At 36.8% G+C, this 21137-nt stretch overlaps 1 protein-coding gene across 1 annotated transcript in view; it reads right to left on the reverse strand.

Annotated features, from left to right (window-relative positions):
• fstl4 (follistatin-like 4) overlaps positions 1 to 21137 on the reverse strand; it is a 142253-nt gene that overhangs the window by 16088 nt on the left and 105028 nt on the right. The window contains exon 7 of the mRNA XM_022676692.2: positions 2455 to 2621. Coding sequence (XP_022532413.2) covers positions 2455 to 2621 — 167 coding nt within the window. The remainder of the gene's footprint in view (positions 1 to 2454; positions 2622 to 21137) is intronic.

Consider the following 21137-nt stretch of genomic DNA (forward strand, 5'->3'; position numbering starts at 1 on the left):
ATAATTAATATTTCTGTTGATTATAATTAATAGCTGAATATACAAGGGGTTAATATATGTATTGCCATATAAAGAGTAATTAATTCAGAATGGCAGTATTTTATTGTTTAGGAAGTAAACTGGTCTTTATCTCATCCAGCCACCTCAAAACATCAGGTTCAGAAGAATCTACTCAGTATGTAAAGTTCTGTATTTCAGGCTGTAATAGAAAACCTCCGGGACAAAAACATCCCATTTAACCCGGGAAATTACAGCGGAGGACGAGACTGTCATTGGAAAACGGTCCTCAGCTCCTGCAGGCGACGCATCCAATCACATCTTAATGTGTGGAGTCGTTATTGATTATTAAACGCATGCGTTCTTCTCACCGCACACCGGCGGAAAAATAAATAAACACAAATCAGTAAAACGTGGTGCAGGCGGCATCGGCTAGGCTGTAAAAGTTAATTGGTACAGTGAGGCGTGGTGCTGAGGTGTATGTGAGGTGTATGTGAGGTGTATCAGCGGAGTGAGCTAAATGATTCAGACTCTGCTGTTTCTGCATTATTAATTATTATACAACTGATTTCTAATCTATAGTTAATAACAAGCCTGTGGTTAAACAGCTCCGTCAACAATAAAGAGTGCTGAAGAGTGCTGATACAATAAACTGCTCACTGATCCTCACTCAAACATCAGCCTCTAACCAATCACAGTCTGGTCTCATTTGGCTTTGGATGATTAAACCTAAATAACCTATAAAATATAATGCAAATAATGCAAGACAAAAATAGCCTAGGTAAATACTACTACTACTACTAATATTAATAATAGGATTATTAATAATAATAATAATAATAATAATAATAATAATAATAATAATAATAATAATAATAATAATAATAATAATAATAATAAATACAGCAGGATACAAACAGAATGATGGTTAGAGCTACTTTATGCTCACAGATATGATCAGATGCTGGCATACACTGCTTTGGAATTAGTAAGTTATTTAAAGTGAAAAAATAATAAAGAAATTACTATTAAATAAATAATTATCCTGAAGAATTGAGGATATTTTACTGAAAGGACCATCTACTGAACATCTACTAAACATCTAGTGAACATCCAGTGAACATCTAAAGAACATCTAGTGAACATCCAGTGAACATCCAGTGAACATCTAAAGAACATCTAGTGAACATCTAGTGAACATCTAGTGAACATCTACTAAACACTTACTGAACATCTACTAAACATCTAGTGAACATCTAAAGAACATCTAGTGAACATCTACTAAACATCTAAAGAACATCTAGTTACAATCTAGTGAACATCTAAAGAACATCTAGTGAACATCTAAGGAACATCTAGTGAACACCTACTAAACATCTAGTGAACATCTAAAGAACATCTAGTGAACATCTAAGGAACATCTAGTGAACATCTACTAAACATCTAAAGAACATCTAGTTACAATCTAGTGAACATCTAAAGAACATCTAGTGAACATCTAAGGAACATCTAGTTAAAATCTAGTGAACATCTACTGAATATCTACTGAACATCTAGCGAACATCTAGTGAACATCTGGAGCAGCTCCCTGTCCTGCCCATTATAAGCGTTAATAAGAAGCTGCAGTGTGTTTATTATGTGTAATAACTACTACTGATATAACAGTTTAGTTGCTGCAGCTCTTTGGGTTTTACAGTGTGGTTTTTGGCTTGTTGACCAGCGTTCCTCCATCACTGCAGCAACACTGCACTCCACCCTCCCTCCATCATTACCTGCGTAATTACTAACATCTAATCAGCCGGTGGATAAACAGCCCCATGTTGTCAGACATGCAGGTGAACTAAACACGGCGCTTAATTAAAGCAGCAAGTGTTCTCAGCAGCGTATCCCGCCTTTTTACATCAGTTTTCTGATGTAAGTTTAGAATTCATTCCCTATTCGCAATTAGAACAAGCGATTCAAACCACGTCACACCGCTAACGCGCTAAATAATTAGCCCCAAAAACATGAAAGCCTTTTCCGGAATATGATGCGTGCATTCTGTTTATGAATATTAACATTTATAATTTGTTTTGGTGAAACAAACAAAAGTTTTCCTTTAATTCTGGCATTGATTAATCGTTGACAAATCAACAACCCAGCTGGACTCCAGCAGTGCGCCGGCGGATTATCAGATATTTACCAGCCGTCCAATTACCTCGCGCCACAGCTCACGCTTCTGTAAACGCTGCGTAGCTTCAGCCGGAATATGTTCGAGGTTGATTTGGTGTTTTACCTTGAGAGCTGACCTTAACTTAAGATTATTAAAAGATTATTAAATAAAGCAAAGCATCTTCAGATTAAACATTTCACAAGGAAAAAACACAGATATCTGAACAACACGACCCTGAAAACAGACACGCTCCAACAATCACAAACACGCCTGGTGATTTTTTATTTATTTTTTGCTCCACCTACATTAATATCCTCCAGGTCTAGGAAGTTGAGGACGATGCCGTTCCGTTTCCAGATGATCGGGGGCCTCAGCGTTCCCTGGATGGTGCAGGACAGCACGGTGCTCAAGCCCACCGTCACGGTGGTGATGCTCACTCTCTGATCTTCTGGAAGACTGAGCTGAACCACTTCTGAAAAGAGATTGAAAGAAAAAAAAACTCTTTATATAAAATAAATACACTGTACAGTTATGCCCAAAACACACCTGATGATGATTAATAAAGAGAATTAGTTCGTGCCTTTTGAGCATTTTGAGCTGCACAAGGTGTACTTTTCCCGTCGGTATGATAGCAAAGTCAGACTGACACGCCCTAAATCAAGATGAACGATGCACGGTTGACGTCTCACCTACAGATCAATTACTAAATTACTACAAAAGACAAAAGCTCCCAGATGTGAATCCATTTATAAATTTGTCATAAAATGCAATCTTCATCCTTCATCCAAATCAAGGATGAAAATTGTCAAATATGCCTCTCAGTTCTATGTCTCTCTTCAAGTCAATGCATATAATCTGAGATCAGGGCTCTAATTGGCCATTTCATTACCTTGATTTTTTTTTAAGGCATTATGTTGTGCACTTGCTCCAGTGTTTTGGGTCATCGTCCTGTTGCATGACCCGACCTATACAGAGATTCAGCTGAACTCCAGTCACATTATCCTGTAGAATATTTTAATACACTTGGGAATTCATTCATTTTTTACTTAACTTTTTAAAGTTATCATGTTTATAATTCTGTGTAATATTAGCATTCTGTTAATATTTTGGGGTAATATACACAACGCAAAAAAATGCAAAAAGCTCATTTATTTGCCTCTAAATCTTATTTATTCAAACCTGTTCTAATTTCACTTGTAAAATGGATGCATCGCAGTGGTTTTCTGTTTACAGCTGTTTTTCACTGGTTTTCAGGTTAAATCTGATCTTTTAAAGGACGCTGGGATCAGGCGGTGTAAGTGACGGGAAGGCGGACGCAGTAAATACTGTGTGTGTGGCTGACCCCGGGTCAGTGATGGTCTGGGTCGTTACAGCAGAAATATATGTGATGGCTCAATATATAATAATTCCCTGATCTGAGCGCAGGTTTAACTGCAGAGCTATTACTCCTCCCTTTACAGATCACACACTTTAAATAATATACATCATTTCAGCAGATCAGTGCTGTATTTACTGCTAATGCTGAAAAATATGTAATGAAATCTAATAGCAGGGCTTCAGTTTAATGTTCGTGAGACGACACACTGCAGTCTCAGCAGCCAAGGTCAGAACTATTGAGTTTAAACTCAGGTGCAATATATAAATATATATATATATAAATATATTCAAGGGTTTATACCTGGATTAAAGGTACAGGCATAGGCTGTGTTCCTTCTTTGGCAAAGAAAGTCAAATAAAATCAATCAATAATTGGTAATTTTACTGTTTTCTTTATATCAACTGACATTGTCACCAAGCAGTTTTACAGAAAACAGTAAATTTAACAGAAAAAAAACATAGGAAATTATAAGGATTAATGCCATTGCTTCACTTCAAGATCCACAATAATACAACACTGTCTGGTAAATGATTGAACGTCCATAAGAATAAAAAAAAAACTTAAAATGAGAATAACATGAGAATTAAAGCCTTTCTTGCTTTTAAGCTCTTAATTTACTTACAGTAACTTACAGTATATGCAGATAATATCCCAGTTGATCAGTGGTTAAAGGTGAACAGTAGATCACTATCATGTTAAAGCTGTTAAACTGGTTTGGTTTGTGTGATTTTTTTTACTAAAACATGTCAAATATATTTTTAAGATAGCGAGTCTCAAGTTAACACAGTCAATTAAATTTACTACAAACAAAAAAACTGAATATTTGCAAAAAACAATAAAGTTTATCGATTTAAACATTAAATATCCTAAATATAAAAAAATAGCTTTTTTGACTTGCCATTTCTGCTGTTTGTTTACTGATGTTGACCCTTATTTTCTGTTTTTGGATTTACCATGTATGACACTTTTGCCTGCTCACTCTGGTTTGTTGTTTATTATCGCTGCCATTCTGATACCGGCCCTGCCTGTCCCTGACTTCTCCTGTAAGCTTTACACCTTTGTTAACTTGTTTAACTTTGTTAAATTGTCGATTGGTATCTGTGTGTATCTGTCCTTGGTTTGGCCTGTGTGACAGGATCAGACAAGACATCAGATATCTTGGGCTGAAACTGTCTGCAATCAAATGGCTCACATTTTTCAGACTGACCCATTTTTCTGATTTTAGTTTGTAGATGCGGGAGGGAAACAAGCTTTTCTGACAGTATAATAAAACATTCCCTCCAACAACCACTGTCACATTTTAGTCACATTCCCTGGAGTCAGCACTGATATAATCCAACAAACGAGGCTTTTCTGCAGCGCAGAAACTCAGCCAATCCCGGCTTCATTACCGCCGTTCTGTGAGCGAATTAGGAAGCGAGCCATCCCACCAAAACCCCTGTTCTCCCCTGAAAACAGAGCGCACCGCGGCCTCCTCCATTACCGTACAGCCTGCCGCTTCCAGGTACATTTAATTCCTTCAAATAAAGAAGTGTAATTGAGGTGACAGTCAGGGCCTCACGGAGGCGGCCGCTACGCATCGATTTTCCACGGCGAGAGGGAGAAACCTGCGCTCTCCACCTGATCCCCATCCCAAATTACACCTGTATCTCAGACTGCAGTGATTCAGCCACGCTAAGACTGTTTATACCTGTTAACAGCAGCGCGCAACTCAAAAACAATTTAAACAAGAACACAGCAGCAGAACTCCTCAATCTGCTCACAAGCTTTAAAAACACACTGAATATTAAAAACGTTCTCTCACTGGGTTCCACACCAACCCCAGAAATAAAGATCAGATTTTATCATTAATTACATTGTAAAATCGAACTAATTACGTATTGAATTACTTAATATAATGTAAATATCACCATAAATAAATCTGCAATCACTTAAGTTGATCAATCACTTCAGTGTTGATCATTTTACTTCACTCATCAGATTTTACAGTGTCTACAAACTCAAGCGTTTCTGACTGTTCACGCTCACGTTACTGACCTCACAATCCTGTTCTAATTCCTCTTTATGAAGAGTCTCTCTCCTATTTATTAGAATAAAAAGTCTCAAACCAAATGGACGATGGATTCACAACATGTCTTAAAGGAGAACTCCGGTGTAAAATGTACTTTTGTTGTAGTAAAACATGATAAAAGTTCTTATCTTTGATGAATAGCTCACCTCCGTTCTCCCACAGCGTTCAGAGATCCAGAAAGTTTCTCCAACAAACACCCTTCAGACTGGGAGATACGGGGCATAATTTACCCTGATAAATCACTTTTTACACCGTTATCCAGCTCAAAGTAGCTCCACACCTCCTTACTAGAATCCGAAGAGCTTCGGATATTTAAAACGAGGCATTAATAACTTTAAAAGTGCAGAAGAAGCTGATTAAAAACTACTGTTTACATCCTATAACTCTACTAGCTTCAGCTCTGAGCGCCGCCATCACTGTACTGATAATGACATAGACATATATATACATAGACTCCAGCCGCCAGGAGGCAGACTATGGAGCTAAACGGAGAACGGAGGTGTGAACTTTTTATCATGTTTTACTACAATAAAAGTACATTTTACACCGGAGTTCTCTTTTAAAATCAGACAAATTACCCATCATGCCTGCAGAATCCCGAGACGTTATCTATATAATGAGTTCTATATTCTGTCCTCCTCCATATACAGCTGCTCTACAACAAGTCAAAAATACTCTACTCATCATTTGCAAATGATTCTCTCCTCCAACCAAAGGAGTCACTTAAAAAAGAGTGAAAAATGCAAAGAAGCTCATATTTGTTGGTGCGTCTGAAGTCTTACGTCCTCATTAGCATTTAGCTTCATTATAAACACACACAGAGTTACCAAATTATACGGTACAGTACAGTACTGTAGCATAAAACACCTTTTTGAAAAAAGTGATTCTTTTATGGCATTGCTTTAAACCTCCATTTTCTTTGATGAACCGCGTAGAAGATCAACTAACTGTCCAGCAACTCTCAAAAACAAGAAGCGTTAAACACACACTTCCTGTGACACCTTTAAAGTCGTGTCTGCTTTAACACTTTTTGATAAAGGGCAGAGAGGAGTGTCTCACACACACACACACACACACACACACACACTCGTGGGAGATGCAGTCTTAAAATGTCCCAGTTTTATGCTAAAAGTGGTGTGAAAGGACTCGATTCTGACACCCTGATTACAACCAACCAACAGCTCAGAGACTAAAAGGAGGATAACAAGTACCCCTCTCTCTCTCTCTCTCTCTCTCTCTCTCTCTCTCTCAATCTCATTTTTTTCAATGTAAAATAGCTTTATTGGCATGAATTACAATTAACAACTTTTGCCAAAGCAATAAAACAAGTAGTTAATATACAAAAGGTAAAAAATAACAATAATATAATATAAAATCTAATATACATATATTAGATAAAATAGCAGAGTCTCTCTCTCTCTTCTCTCTCTCTCTTTTCTCTTGGTTTATATGAGATGAACTGAGAGATGCTCTTCTGCAGTTTTAGGATCACAGGAAGTTCCTTCAGGAAAAGGAAATGCTCAGTTTTCTGAGGCTGAGACTCTGAAGCTGCCGAAGATGTTTTGACAGTTTCATCATTTATCAAACAGTAAAGACCAAACCAGCAGACGTGCTCCACAGCGCCGTCAGATTCACCACACTGCTGCTCTGAATAAATTAACACCAGTACATCTTTATTCCACGTGATCGTGATGGTGCTCAGAGCTGAACTATAAACACAGTCTGCGGTAAAAGGGACGGGAAGTGATGGAGATACGAGATAATGAAACTCTCACTCTTAGAACTTAGTGTTTTAATAGTTTTATAATTGATGATACCAATAAAGATGCTTTATCCCTCACAGAACAACTGCTTTATTCACCCAAAAACCAGAAATCTGAACTAATCAAACCTTCAGATGATGAAAACGATGTTATGTAATGACAAAAGTTTGGGAGAAGGACCACGCCCAAACTCCACGCTCTAACTCCACCCCTTATCAATCAACCGCCCTATAAATACCAGCCAAATTATGTACACACATACATTTTTTTTTTTTTAATTGGTCATAGTGTGCATTGTTGGTATGTTCGGCTGGGATGTTAAAAATATGCAGGTTATTCAAAAACCTGTGAAAAAAAGTGTTTTTTACTATTAGTATTCAACCTTCGGTCAAAACATGTATTTTGTCACATCTCTACGCCTCTGAATCGTCTCTGAGTTTGGCAACTATAATTTCACCCAATTACATTAAAAAAAGAGATAGAAATCACTTATCAGAGCACTTTCTAATGTCAGTTCAGTTCAGCTTCATTTCCGCAGTGTGTTTTTCTCTTATATCAGATTGTCACACAGTCTCTCTTTACTCCTAATGAGCGAGCCGAGCGCGACGGCGGCCGCGGGAAACGCGAGCGTCAGTCTCTCGCGCATGTGCACGTACTTTCTAAAAAGCGATATAAAGAGCGCAAATGACTGCTCCCGCTTCAGCCGTCAGCGCTCGTAATGGTGTGTGGCATTTGAGGCTGGATAATAACGACTAAAAAAAGAAAATATAAGGAAAAGGAAGATAAACCGCCGCCCAGTCGGTCCAACTAAAATGAAATGCAGCCTTTCAGCTTGTCTCAACCAATTACAGACAGTTATATATCAATACAGAACAGCTTCATATCCAGCTTTACGTTCAGCATTAAGTGTCCTCCAGAACACATCTGTGCTCCACTTATATAAATGAAAAATGTATTTTATGGAGTTCAGCACCTCCTCTTTAACGGACAGCGACAGATCTTCATCACCTGCTTCTTTATAGCGGCTCTTCTGAACCCTGACCGCACTGATATATACACTCATCTGACAGAAATAGGGGAATGGGTTTCTCAGCTCCTGATTGGCTGAGGAGGTAATTTAGTGATTAACATGCTGGCTAACATGTGAGGATGTGAGGAAACTCTCTCACTCGTTCCTTTAGAGCCAGAGAGAAAGAAACCATAGCTTTAATCAGGTTGTTTGGGTTGTGTTTTAGCTTTATTGTTACTGTTTTGTGTTTTATGATGATTTAGATGATGAAAATATCTATTTTTAATCCACATAAATCTTATGACCGTTACGCTGGGTGAGGTATTGTGTAAGGCTGATGAATAACTGCGATGATTTTCTCCATTTTTTCACTCCTCCTTTCTGAAAGCACTTCCAGTGCTGGAGGGCTCTATAATTTCATCCTTTCATTCGAGCAGAAACTCAAAAGGTCGCTTTAGATTTGGTTTGTGTGGATCTCCACTGGGCATCTCAACTTTTACTGGAGTTAATGATTTCCCAGCACCGCCGGGACTGAAGTGTTTCCTCTGAGACGTGTCGTAACAGAACGTGTGTAAATGATTAAGTTCTGAATGTTTTAAAACAAGAAGAAAGAAGTTTACAGAAAGCTAATCAATTACAGAGGAAGCCTGGCCTGTGATGCTGAGGTGTAATTGTAATTAGATATGTTTTTTGGCGGCGAGCTGAAGGATGGTGGTAATCCTGAGGGCCGGACGGTAGATGAGTAATCAGCGGCGCTCTCATTAATCACGCTGCATTCAGCTCCTAATCCTCTCTGCAGGTACGGGATAAAACATCCACTCCCTGAACACCGAGCTGCTGGAGTCTTTCTTCACCAGGAACCGGAGCAAAGTCACGTCTTCTACAGCAGATGTTCTTAAACTTAAACATGCAGAATCAATATAAATCATCCAAGTTCTGATTCTAATGATAATACTGTATATTTCTCGCACTGTAAGGACTTTTTGCTACGTGACACTAGTAAGGAACAGGGGTCGCACCATGTTTTTTCTGCTAATTCAACAGGTCTCACTGCTAGGTGGCGTAAACAAAACTGTAATTCTTTAAAAAAACATTTGAGACGAGTCAGACAAGCACTTGATGTCTACACAGATATATCTGCTAAAATTTTTTAGTTAAGAGTGAGTAAAGCTTAGGTTTTTAGATTTCCACTAAAGCTTGAGCATTAGCATTAGCATTATTGGCTAACCGCTAGTGATTGGTCTAATACACTGAGGAACACTGAGTGTTCCGGTAAGCCAAGGTGATATTACTACAGTCTGAAATACTCACCTCTGAATGGCAAAGCGGGTTAGCTGGTAATGCTAATGCTAATACTACTCCAGCAGTGCTAGCTGCGGTTTGGAGGAGGCTATATGATGGTAATACTTACCTCTTTAGCTAATTAGCTAAAGTTAAACTGAAACTCCTGTATAACTCTGTACTGCAGCGACTTTTTGGTTTCCTTAATACCTGATTGATAGAATTCATTTATAAGAAGCACTGATGATTATTGGCAAAATTAAAGGAGTTTAAGTGCACATTATAGTGCAAAAAGAAAATACAGTAATTATAGTACTGTAAATTAAATAAAGAGTAAATAACTAAAGCATGAGCTTTGCGTACAGGGTCTACTGGGTTCTGAAAAGTTCTGAAATTTCCAGATTAAATCTTTAATATTTTAAAGATCACCTGATGTATCTGGAGGGAAGCTTCCTCTGCCACCTCAGCCACAGTTTCAGAGGGTAGAGGAAACAGAGGTGAGAATTATTATAGTTACAGTTATTGTTGTTTTTCCTCTAAAAATGAGAAAGAGGGAATCAGATTTGTTGTGGTCGAATGTACGAGTGCAGAAATGGGCTGGAGACTTTGAGAAGACCTTCTAAACAAGATTTATAACTTTTTTGGTGGGATGAATTCTGACAGCTGTGCTTATAAATCCAATAGGAGGGGGACTATTTACCCGAGGAGCAAAGTGCACCAAATGTTTCCCAGCGTTTCCTGTCATCACAGCGGCGCTGCTTATAAAAATGACAGATCAGTTCTCAGCAGAACCGTTCCGCCTGACCTTCATACTGATGGGTCGCCCAATAGCCTGAGACACTTTATACTGATACCTGCGTCATTTTGAGTGATGATAGCCAGGTTAATGCCAGAAGCAATTGACCATTAAAATACACTATTTTATATTAGTATTGCGACAGTTTTATCCAGTCCTGTTGATACAAGTGTAAAAATCAAGCGCCTACTCATACAGTCTGCTTTTATACAGTAAATATTAGAGAAATAATATGTAGAGAGTCCTCCATCAGCTGTGAGTGATTAATATTGAAGAGTGCAAGCGTTTAGGAACCACATACAGGCCCGTTACAACAGGGCAAGCAATCCAATCAACTGTCTAGGGCTCCGAGCTGACTTTGGACCCCCAAACAACAACTCTATGAGCGGCCCATTAAACTCTGAACGGTCTAGTTACTGACCATCCATGTTCATCACTCCTGCAGTCGGCAAAATATGAATATGGGGTAAATGTGGTCCATTTAGCTTGATGATGATGATCTCATGCTCCCTGAACTCATTCTTTTACTATCTAACGCCATGAATCCTGACATCATCCTCCAGGAATTTTCCCGTCCAACCAGAGAAGATCAAATAAATCCACTGATGGTGTTCAACCACCTGGTGTTCAGTATATATTCAGCTGATCAGCTGAATATACTTATTCTTTGGGAACATAACTCTGCTGAACCTAGACTTGACCAATCACAGCACCCCGGGATCATAGCCCCACCCCCACAGGCTTGTACAGTAGACACTAGGCACGATGGGTAATCACTTCTTCCTACAGCCGCCTCTCTTCTTTCCCTGACGCTCCATTACTGTGGAATTCTGGGTAAATCTGGACTCATCATCAGATCTTCCACTGATCCAGAGTCTGATCTTTACTCTCTCTACTAAACTGAAGCTGTTTTAGCTGGTTATTCCCACTGATAAGATCTTTTCTTAAAGCTGCAGAGCTTCACAGCTGCTGTTAGATCTGCAAAAAAAACATTGGAGCCACAGGTGAGGCTGCAGGTGTGTGATGGAGCAACGCAAAGCAGGTATTACTGTACATGACCCTCTCCTGAAGAAAAGTGGATAAAAAACAAACAAACAGACGAATAAACGTGGGATCCAGCAGAGGTTTCCCAAGACCGGGGTTCAACAAGAGGTTCAGAACTGGTTTTAAACACACCTGAATCAGGAAGCTCCCAGAACTGACTGAAGATGTGTGTTTCCCACCTGGAACACAGTTTAATTCAACGTATTTTGACCTGAATAATGAACATACCTGTGTTCTACCTGCCTGCTTGCTTTCTGACTCCTGACTCAATACATGTTTTGGTGTACCAATATGTAAAATATATTTTATATATAATTTATAGGTAAATGTTTGATTACAATTGTTGAACGGTGTTTTATTCTATAAACTACAGACAACATTTCTCCCAAATTCCAAATAAAAATATTCTCATTTAGAGCATTTATTTACAGAAAATGAGAAATGACTGAAATAAGAAAAAAGATGCAGAGCTTCATATTCATAAAGTTTTAAGAGTTCAGAAATAATCAATATTTGGTGGAAAAATCCTGGTTTTTAATCACAGTTTTTGTTTTTATGCATCTTGGCATGATGTTCTCCTCCACCAGTCTTACACACTGCTTTTGGATAACTTTATGCTGCTTTACTCCTGGTGTAAAAATTCAAGCAGTTCAGATTGGACAAATCTGATCTCAGCAAAATATCTGATTTGAACGTGGTTTGTAATGTGAACGTAGCCAAAGAGAACCCAAGAAAAATCAGGTCTAAACCGAGACGCTTTCCTCTTCTAAATCTCCACACCTGAGTGTGATTACTGCATTCACACCTGCACCAAACTGTACCTAGAACAAACCAGATTCTGATTTAACCAGAATAAAGTGCAGTGTGAAAGCTCTCTTATCCATGTCTTCAGGACCATCAGAAAACCTGACGCCATTAATTTCAGAAGCCGGAGGCTAAATGCTGAAAGTGGACCAATCAGAGTGTCAGCCTCAGTTTGTAAAGAGAGAACAGTGCTGAGCATCAGTCGCCACCACCGCTCCCAGCGGAGCACATTAACCAGCGGGGAGATGAAGGGCAAATTACATGATTAATCGCTCGCCTGAGGGTCAGAGCAATGTTTACTGAGACACGAGAAGTTTAGAGCTCAGTATCTGCAGAGTTTTAACCTGTAAACGATCATAATCCAAAACAAACATCAGCAGATTCACAGAAACACGGATTCTTTCCTAAAGAATACAGAAGTAAAAGAGCAGTAAATTCAGAAAGAAGGAAAAACACACTCTGGATTTTTCTCTGTATATTTATCAGGATATTTATCAGAATATTTTTCTATATATTTCTCTGTATATTTCTCTGGATATTTATCTGTATATTTATTTGTATTTTTATGAGTATATTTATCTGTATATTTCTCTGGATATTTTTCTATATATTTCCAGTGGGTGCAGCCTCATCCCTCTCGTTCAGCATTTATAATAATCAGGCCGGGGTGAATTTTAAACTCTTCTGGAACAGATGATTATAATATACAGGAAGAGAGCGCAGTGGAGTGTGAAGGTATTGACTTTTAGCTGAATATAGCTTTAGCTGCTATGAATAACAATCTCCACTGCATTAAAATGCTGCGTGGCTCTGCAGGGCATGCAGTTAGTGCTGCTTTAGAGTCACTGATGCATTAATGCTCACTAATAGTGAGGTAATTGTTCACTGTCCTGTATATCAGACTTAACTGATGTGTTTTTAGCCTTTATATAAAGAAAAACTGTGATCTGAGATGTAATACTGCCGAACTCATCACAAAATCATGTTTCTTATTCTTATTTATAGCGTAAAGGCCGTTCCACAGAATGGGAGCTAATTGCTTGTTGTAACTCTTCCATATTAAACTTGTTTTCAACTCTAAAAACACACACATATATATATATATATATATATATATATATATATATATATATATATATATATATATATATTAGACTATTCAATACATGTACTGGTCTAACTTAGACAACTTTACATTTTTGTGCAAGGTTTCTAATCTGAATATGTTTACAAAACTCATATGACATTTAAAAAGCGTGTTTGAAAGCATGTCCACTAATTCCTTAAAGTCTTTATTTTAAAGAAATGGTTGACTGCATGGCACTCATTCCTGTTACCGGTAGCCTATTCATATTACTTTTTTATGTTCCGAGTAACAGGAATGAAAGTTACAGGAATTTGTTTTTTTTTTAGTATAGAATTACCAAAAAAATGAAAAATAGTAGCTAAACTGTGGCTGTGCTAATATCTATCTATTGATTTTAATAATTATATTTCATGGTAAAGTTATTCAGTCTTCTGAAAAACTTTTACATCAACAATAAACAGAATAGTAAATAAAATAACATTGCTGTTCCCGTAAATGAGCTGCTGGAGCTCCTTCACAGCGTCAACCAGCAGCTCAGTTTCCTCTGCTGAGAAGAGTTTGTTGGACACGTCCAGGTAGCTGCACCGTTAAAATAGCAATCCACCAAAGACAGAGCTCACCTGATCTACTCTTAAAGAGAATGATGAGCAAGAGACACTCTGATTGGTTTATTATTTCACGTTACGCCCAAAATTAAAATGAACCACACCCATGATTAAATAGGAGAATTAGTACATGACTTTTGTGCGTTTTAAGCAGCACAAGGTGTACTTTTCCCGTCGTTACGATAGCAAAGACACACTGACACGCTGCCCTAAATCAAGCTGCACAGTGCAGTACGGTTAATCACTAAAGTGAGAGGAAGGTAATGCAGTGGTGGTATCGTGTGGGAACAGTTTAATAAAATGAAGCTGAAACAGGAGTTTTTATCTCCGGCTGCAGGAGAGCAGAATGTTTAAAGCACTGCTGAAACTACATCCCCTCCCTAAAAGCTCCAATAAAGAGGCAGCGCTTATTATTGATCACTTCACACGTAACCTTGGCTTGTTCCTGCGCTTTACGCTACCAGAACAAGCTGCAGGACGAAGAGTTACGGGACCATTAGAACATTCAGACCGATTATATCCTCAATAAAATCCTAATCGATGAGTTTTTATTCCTACAGAGTGACAGCTAATGGATTTACTCAAACGCCAAGCACAAAAACAGCAGTGATATATATTTATGTGTGTGTGTTTGTGTGTGTGTGTGCGCTGTTGTCTGATTGTGTGTGTGATTTCTCTTTCACTTGTTTGTTGTTTTATATGAATAATTGCACACAGCTGCAACACACAGCTACTGAAACACTATTCCTGTATTTATATCATACATTTATCAATTCAATTAACACCTATTTTATGTTTTAACAAGTTGGCGCCTCTCCCACCGAGGTGCAAATATTGTGTGGAAATGATGAAAAATTGAACATGAAAAACAATGCAAAAATAAATAAAAAATATAAATAAAAACAAAGAAAGAAAAAAGAAGGAACTATAAAGACACAAACAAACAAATAAATAAATAAATACAGAGCATAAATTAAAAGAAAAAGCTGTAGAATGTGTATATGTTATATGTATATAATGTTCAGTGATACATCCTCATAAACATCAACAAAAGTTGAGTTTAGAGATTTCTTGATGCTCTGTAAAAATATTTCAGTTAAAATATGCATGTTAAATACTTAAAATAAGCAAAAAAATGATCAATGTAAAATGCAATGGTGATCAAAAGCACAGGACGCGTGTAAATCAGGTGTTTGTGGTGAAACTCTTGTGTGGACGGATAGAATAGAATAGAATAGAATAGAATAGAGTAGAATAGAATAGAGTAGAATAGAGTAGAATAGAATAGAATAGAATAGAATAGAGTAGAATAGAATAGAATAGAATAGAGTAGAATAGAATAGAATAGAATAGAGTAGAATAGAATAGAATAGAGTAGAATAGAATAGAGTAGAATAGAGTAGAATAGAATAGAATAGAGTAGAATAGAATAGAATAGAGTAGAATAGAATAGAATAGAGTAGAATAGAATAGAGTAGAATAGAATAGAATAGAGTAGAATAGAATAGAGTAGAATAGAATAGAATAGAATAGAATAGAATAGAGTAGAATAGAATAGAGTAGAATAGAATAGAGTAGAATAGAGTAGAATAGAATAGAATAGAGTAGAATAGAATAGAGTAGAGTAGAATAGAATAGAGTAGAATAGAATAGAATAGAGTAGAATAGAATAGAATAGAGTAGAATAGAATAGAGTAGAATAGAATAGAATAGAGTAGAATAGAATAGAGTAGAATAGAATAGAATAGAATAGAATAGAGTAGAATAGAATAGAGTAGAATAGAATAGAATAGAGTAGAATAGAATAGAATAGAATAGAGTAGAATAGAGTACAGCACGCTGAAGGGAATTAGATCAGTTATCTGATCAGAGGATTCGGACTGAGAGGCTGTTCTCTGGTTTAGAGAGGGTGAGGAAACACTACATTTTCAAGCCCTCGGAAATAAAAACAGCAATAAGAAGAGAAATGTCCTCTCTACCTCTCGCTTCAGGAGACCCTTTCATTCCAGCAGAAACGCCTGCAAACCATCAGCAGAGCAATAAACTAAAAACCAGCACAAACCCTCCTCCCCTCAGTGAGGATCAAACTATAACAAACACACAATCACACACATACACACCTTTCCTCTGAAAACCTCGCGTACTGGGATTTTATATATTTACAGCTTTGATAATAAAAATAAGAGAGCTCTCTTGAGTTGCTCTGATTTTACCAAATTAAAAACCTCTGGAATATAATCAAGAGGAAGATGGATGATCACAAACCATCAAACCACCAAACTGAACTGCTTGAATTTTTACACCAGGAGTAAAGCAGCATAAAGTTATCCAAAAGCAGTGTGTAAGACTGGTGGAGGAGAACATGATGCCAAGATGCATGAAATTAAAACTGTGATTAAAAACCAACCAGGGTTATTCCACCAAATATTGATTATTTCTGAACTCTTAAAACTTTATGAATATGAACTTGTTTTCTTTGCATTATTTGAGGTCTGAAAGTTCTGCATCTTTTTTGTTATTTCAGTCATTTCTCATTTTCTGTAAATAAATGCTCTAAATGAGAATATTTTTATTTGGAATTTGGGAGAAATGTTGTCTGTAGTTTATAGAATAAAACAACAATGTTCATTTTCCTCAAACATAAACCTATAAATAGTAAAATCAGAGAAACTGATTCAGAAACTGAAGTGATCTCTTCATTTTTTACAGAGCTGTATATATTTTGATTCCAATGCTAATATGGTAACGTATTAAGTTGGGACACTGCAAATAAAAATTTTGAACTTGATTAAGATAAAGGTGAAAAATTTATTTGAAATTTATTAAGATTAATTTGAACACAGAATAGTAATATATATATATATTATATATAAAAATATTTCCACTACAGGATCAGTACAGTACAAAATCACTCCTATTGCTGCTGTTTTTATGAGTAATTACAAAATTAATTAAATTAAAGTAATTACTAATTACTTTCTCATGCTTTTATTTTAGCATCCCAACATGTTTAAGATGCTTCATCAAGTTCTACATGAGTTTTTTTTAAATTAAATGATAAAAGTGTGATGTGTTTAATGTTGTATTGTGATTATTATTCTGAATGTATTTACATGTGTTTATATTTCCTGCAGTCTCACGGCTGTAGTGGAACGGGGTGGTGCAGCAGTTCTGCAGCAACATGAACATTTATGAGCAGCTCTGCTGTCAACAGGCAGCGTATTATTAATAATAACAATAATAGTGTGAAACGGGAGAATAATTACACACTCTGATCTGTGTTATTACAGAAACATCAGCACCATCAATATGTGATCAGAACTTCAGAGTGGGGGAAAAATGTAAAAATGGGAATAACTGCAGTTATTTAGTTACTAAACTACAATAATAAAACATAAATGATAGTGTATATTATTTTATCTGCATTAAAAGTGTTGTTCTATTGATTTTATAAGGTGAAATTTCAGTTTTTAATCTCAGCTGTAACTTAAACTGTTCTGTTTTTTGATTCACATTTTTTTACTTGGTTACAATAAACATGCTGGGTTTGTTATAGCGCCACCTATGGGTGGAGGTGATCGTCTGTAGGGTGGGTCTTCTGAATAGGTAAGTGGGCTTTCTGATGTCCTAAAACTGATTTATTATATTTATTATATTATATTATATATATAAATGGTGTATTACTCCTTCACTTTCTGCAGTGATTAATGTGGTTTTTAATATTATATTTATGGCATCAGATAAATCTGAACTTAAGTGTTCCCTGATAAAATACAACACTTTCAACATCAAAGGAAGAAATGTTAATCTTTATATTAATCCAGTTTCTAATGTCCTCCAAAAAACTTTACTCCAGAGATTCATCTTCTGATTTAAAAAAGACACAAAAGGAAGTTTCTTAATCTAATTTTTAAATCTATTGTCTCAGACCATCACTGATTATCTTGTTACTCACTTTTAATGTGGGCATCACATCGAAACAGTCACCTTTAAATATATAATGACATTTTTATTTAACTGAATCAATACTAAAGTAATCGCTTTTAACACCTTCTTAAAATCTAGGATTATTATTATTATTATTATTATTATTATTATTATTATTATTATAGGCTTTATAAAAGATACTCAGCCGTGTTTAAAGCAACACATTCCCACCACATCCTCACAACAATAAGCCATCATCTCAATCAGACCAGCATGTTCTCCCAGAGCCAATCAGAGCCCTCGCTCCGGCCCGGCTTACACTTATTCAGCGCCAGCACACAAGTCATCTTAGTGTCATTCTGTTGCCATAGCAACGTGTTTGAAGATGACATTATGTTTTTTTTTTCTCTTTTTTTTTGCTGAGAGACGAGGAGACGAGGAGACAGGGAGACAGGGAGACGGGGAGATGGACGGAGAGGACGACGCTCTGTCTATTATCTGCTCAATTTTTCAGAAACGCAGAATGTTCAGAAAATCAACTCGCAAAAAAACAGCCGGCTCGAAAAATAGAAAAACGCTGCGCAAAACAGCTTAACCAATAACTGAACAGCATTCACTGCAAAAACACGAGCCGTGTGAGCAAAACAGTCTATTACACAATTCTCAGACTCTGATTCTCAGCTAAAATCCAGACTGATTTCATAAAAACTACAAATTCTAACAAATAATCTGGTAAAACTGTTGCTGCAGCACAAAGTTCAGAACACAGAGATGAAGCTCAGAGACTGTGAAGCTCAAGTGCTGCTGTTCCCCCTTCAAAAATAATAAATAATTCAACATCTAACAGAACCCAAACTGAACAACTGGAACAACTAGAAAACAAGCCAATATCAAACCCCCAAAACTGTTACATCACAGTCTCGACTTGTTGAAAATAAAGAGAGCACTGAATCAGTTTCCCGGATTTTGCTATTTATAGGTTTATGTTTGAGTCTGAGCTTCAACTGTACTATTAATACATCCATTTGTGAGTAAAAATAATAAATATTTAATAAAGTCATTCTCTGATGGATTTAAGTGAGGAGTCTGAGTGTAAGGGACAATCTGTCTGTTTAAATTATGTATTAAACTAAAAATAAAAAAAATCAACTCCACCTCCTCCTGCTGAACCACACAGAGCTCCATCCTCTCCATCTGCTCCATCTGAGGACAGGAGAAGCTCTTGTCCTCCGTCCTCCACACTGTTGGGCTGCAATCAGCTGCTATTGTGCCTCCTGTGTTGGACAGGGACAGATTAGCGAGGCTGGGGACAGTGTGTCCTGATCAATATCCTGTTAAAAGAGCCGGCCGAGCGCTGCAGAGCAGAGGAACACTGACTCGGGTTATAAAGAGAAGCAGGAAGAGGTTTTACAGAGCGGGAACTTGTTTATTAACAGATTTTTTTACACTGGGATACAGTACTGTACCAGATACTGCTGCTGTACTAATCCCGGGAATAGTGATGCAATCTGTCCACACGACTCCAAACATACAGTTCACCAGCATCCCATAAACACACAACACCAGCAGCAGCAGCAGCTGAGAGGGGATGAGTGTTTTTTTAGGTTCGTTTTAGTGGCAAAAATGAAGAAATGATTCAGAACAAGAGCAGAATTTTGCATGTTATTAATCAAAATGTTCATTTCCACACAGATGCAGCAGAATATGATTATATTTAATGCTTTAATATCTTTTTAAAACTGAAAATCAACATATAAAACAAAATATAGCACTGTCCACTATTTCCACCATAAGACAACAAACTCAACTACTCAAAATAAAAACTCCAATTGTTCCTCCATGAAACTCTGCCTGCGTTATATGTGTATGTAAATTTTACATCATTTCTGTTATTTTACTGATTTTATTTTAGAATGGTGCACTAATGGTGTTTTTAATGATAATGACACGAACGCATTTTATGTTTAAATTAGTATTTGTTTTATTCTGGGAATACACTTTAGGACTCGTTTTACAATAAAAATAGGTAATATATTTTACACTTTACGTCTCCTTCTCTAGAATTACTTTTTACTAAATATTTAGAGTATATACAGTACAGATCAGAACTTTAGACACACCTTCTCTTTTTCAGTGCGTTTTCTTTATTTTTATGATTATTTACATTGTAGATTCTCACTGAAACATCAGAACTATGAATGAACACACGTGGAGTTTTATGTACTTAATAAAAGATAAAAGAACATGTTTTATATTCTAGTTTATTTAAAATAGCACCCTTTGCTCTGATTACTGCTTTGCACACTCTTGGCATCGTTCTCTCAATAAGCTTCATTTAAGAGGTGGCCACCTGAAATGAAAAGTTTTCCAACAGTCTTGAAGGAAGGAGTTCCCAGAGGTGTTTATTAGCACTTGTTGCTCCTTTGTCTTCTTCACTCTGTGCTCCAGCTCACCCCAAACCTGGATCTAGATTAGGTTCAGGTCCGGTGACTGTGGAGGTTCAGCTCATTTTTTATTAAGTACATAAAACTCCACATGTGTTCATTCATAGTTTTGATGCTTCAGTGAGAATCTACAATGTAAATAATCATGATAATAAAGAAAACGCACTGAAAAAGAGAAGCTGTGTCCAAACTTTTGGCCTTTTAGACATTACACCAACTCACTGCTTCTCCTTCTATTGAGTTATTGCTTTAAATTGTGTCAAATATTATAAAAGAAAATACATTTTACTAAATATTAAGAGTATGTATACAGGACTACTTGTTACTTAATAACAATAAGTCGAGTAAATAGAGGCTCAGTGTTGTAATTGGACATGCATAATTAATTCTACTACTGTATGTCTAGTAAACTCCAGATTCTCTCCCGATATTATATCATATTTCCTTATTTGGTATTTTTTATCCGATGCTTCAGGTTTATCATGTTTATCAGAAGTGCTACACTGTGGCTTCCTGTGATTTTAGCGCACTTAGCGCCGCGCTCTACAGTACGGTCTGATTTATATTCAGTATGATTTATTCAGCGTTGTTGGTAGGTTGAGTGTAATGTTATCTTTGGGAGCTAACAGTAATGCACCGACTATCAGCAGGCTCATTATCATCATCTCAGGAAGATGAATCTCCAGGCGTCTGCAGGAGAACTGCTGCGTCTGTAACGTAACCACAAATTACAAACTACAAATCTACTCCAGCTGAAGCCGCATTACTGCCGCTCCTGC

The sequence above is a fragment of the Astyanax mexicanus genome, chromosome 17 (assembly GCF_023375975.1).
Source record: "Astyanax mexicanus isolate ESR-SI-001 chromosome 17, AstMex3_surface, whole genome shotgun sequence".
In the NCBI taxonomy this organism is placed as follows: Eukaryota; Metazoa; Chordata; class Actinopteri; order Characiformes; family Acestrorhamphidae; genus Astyanax; species Astyanax mexicanus.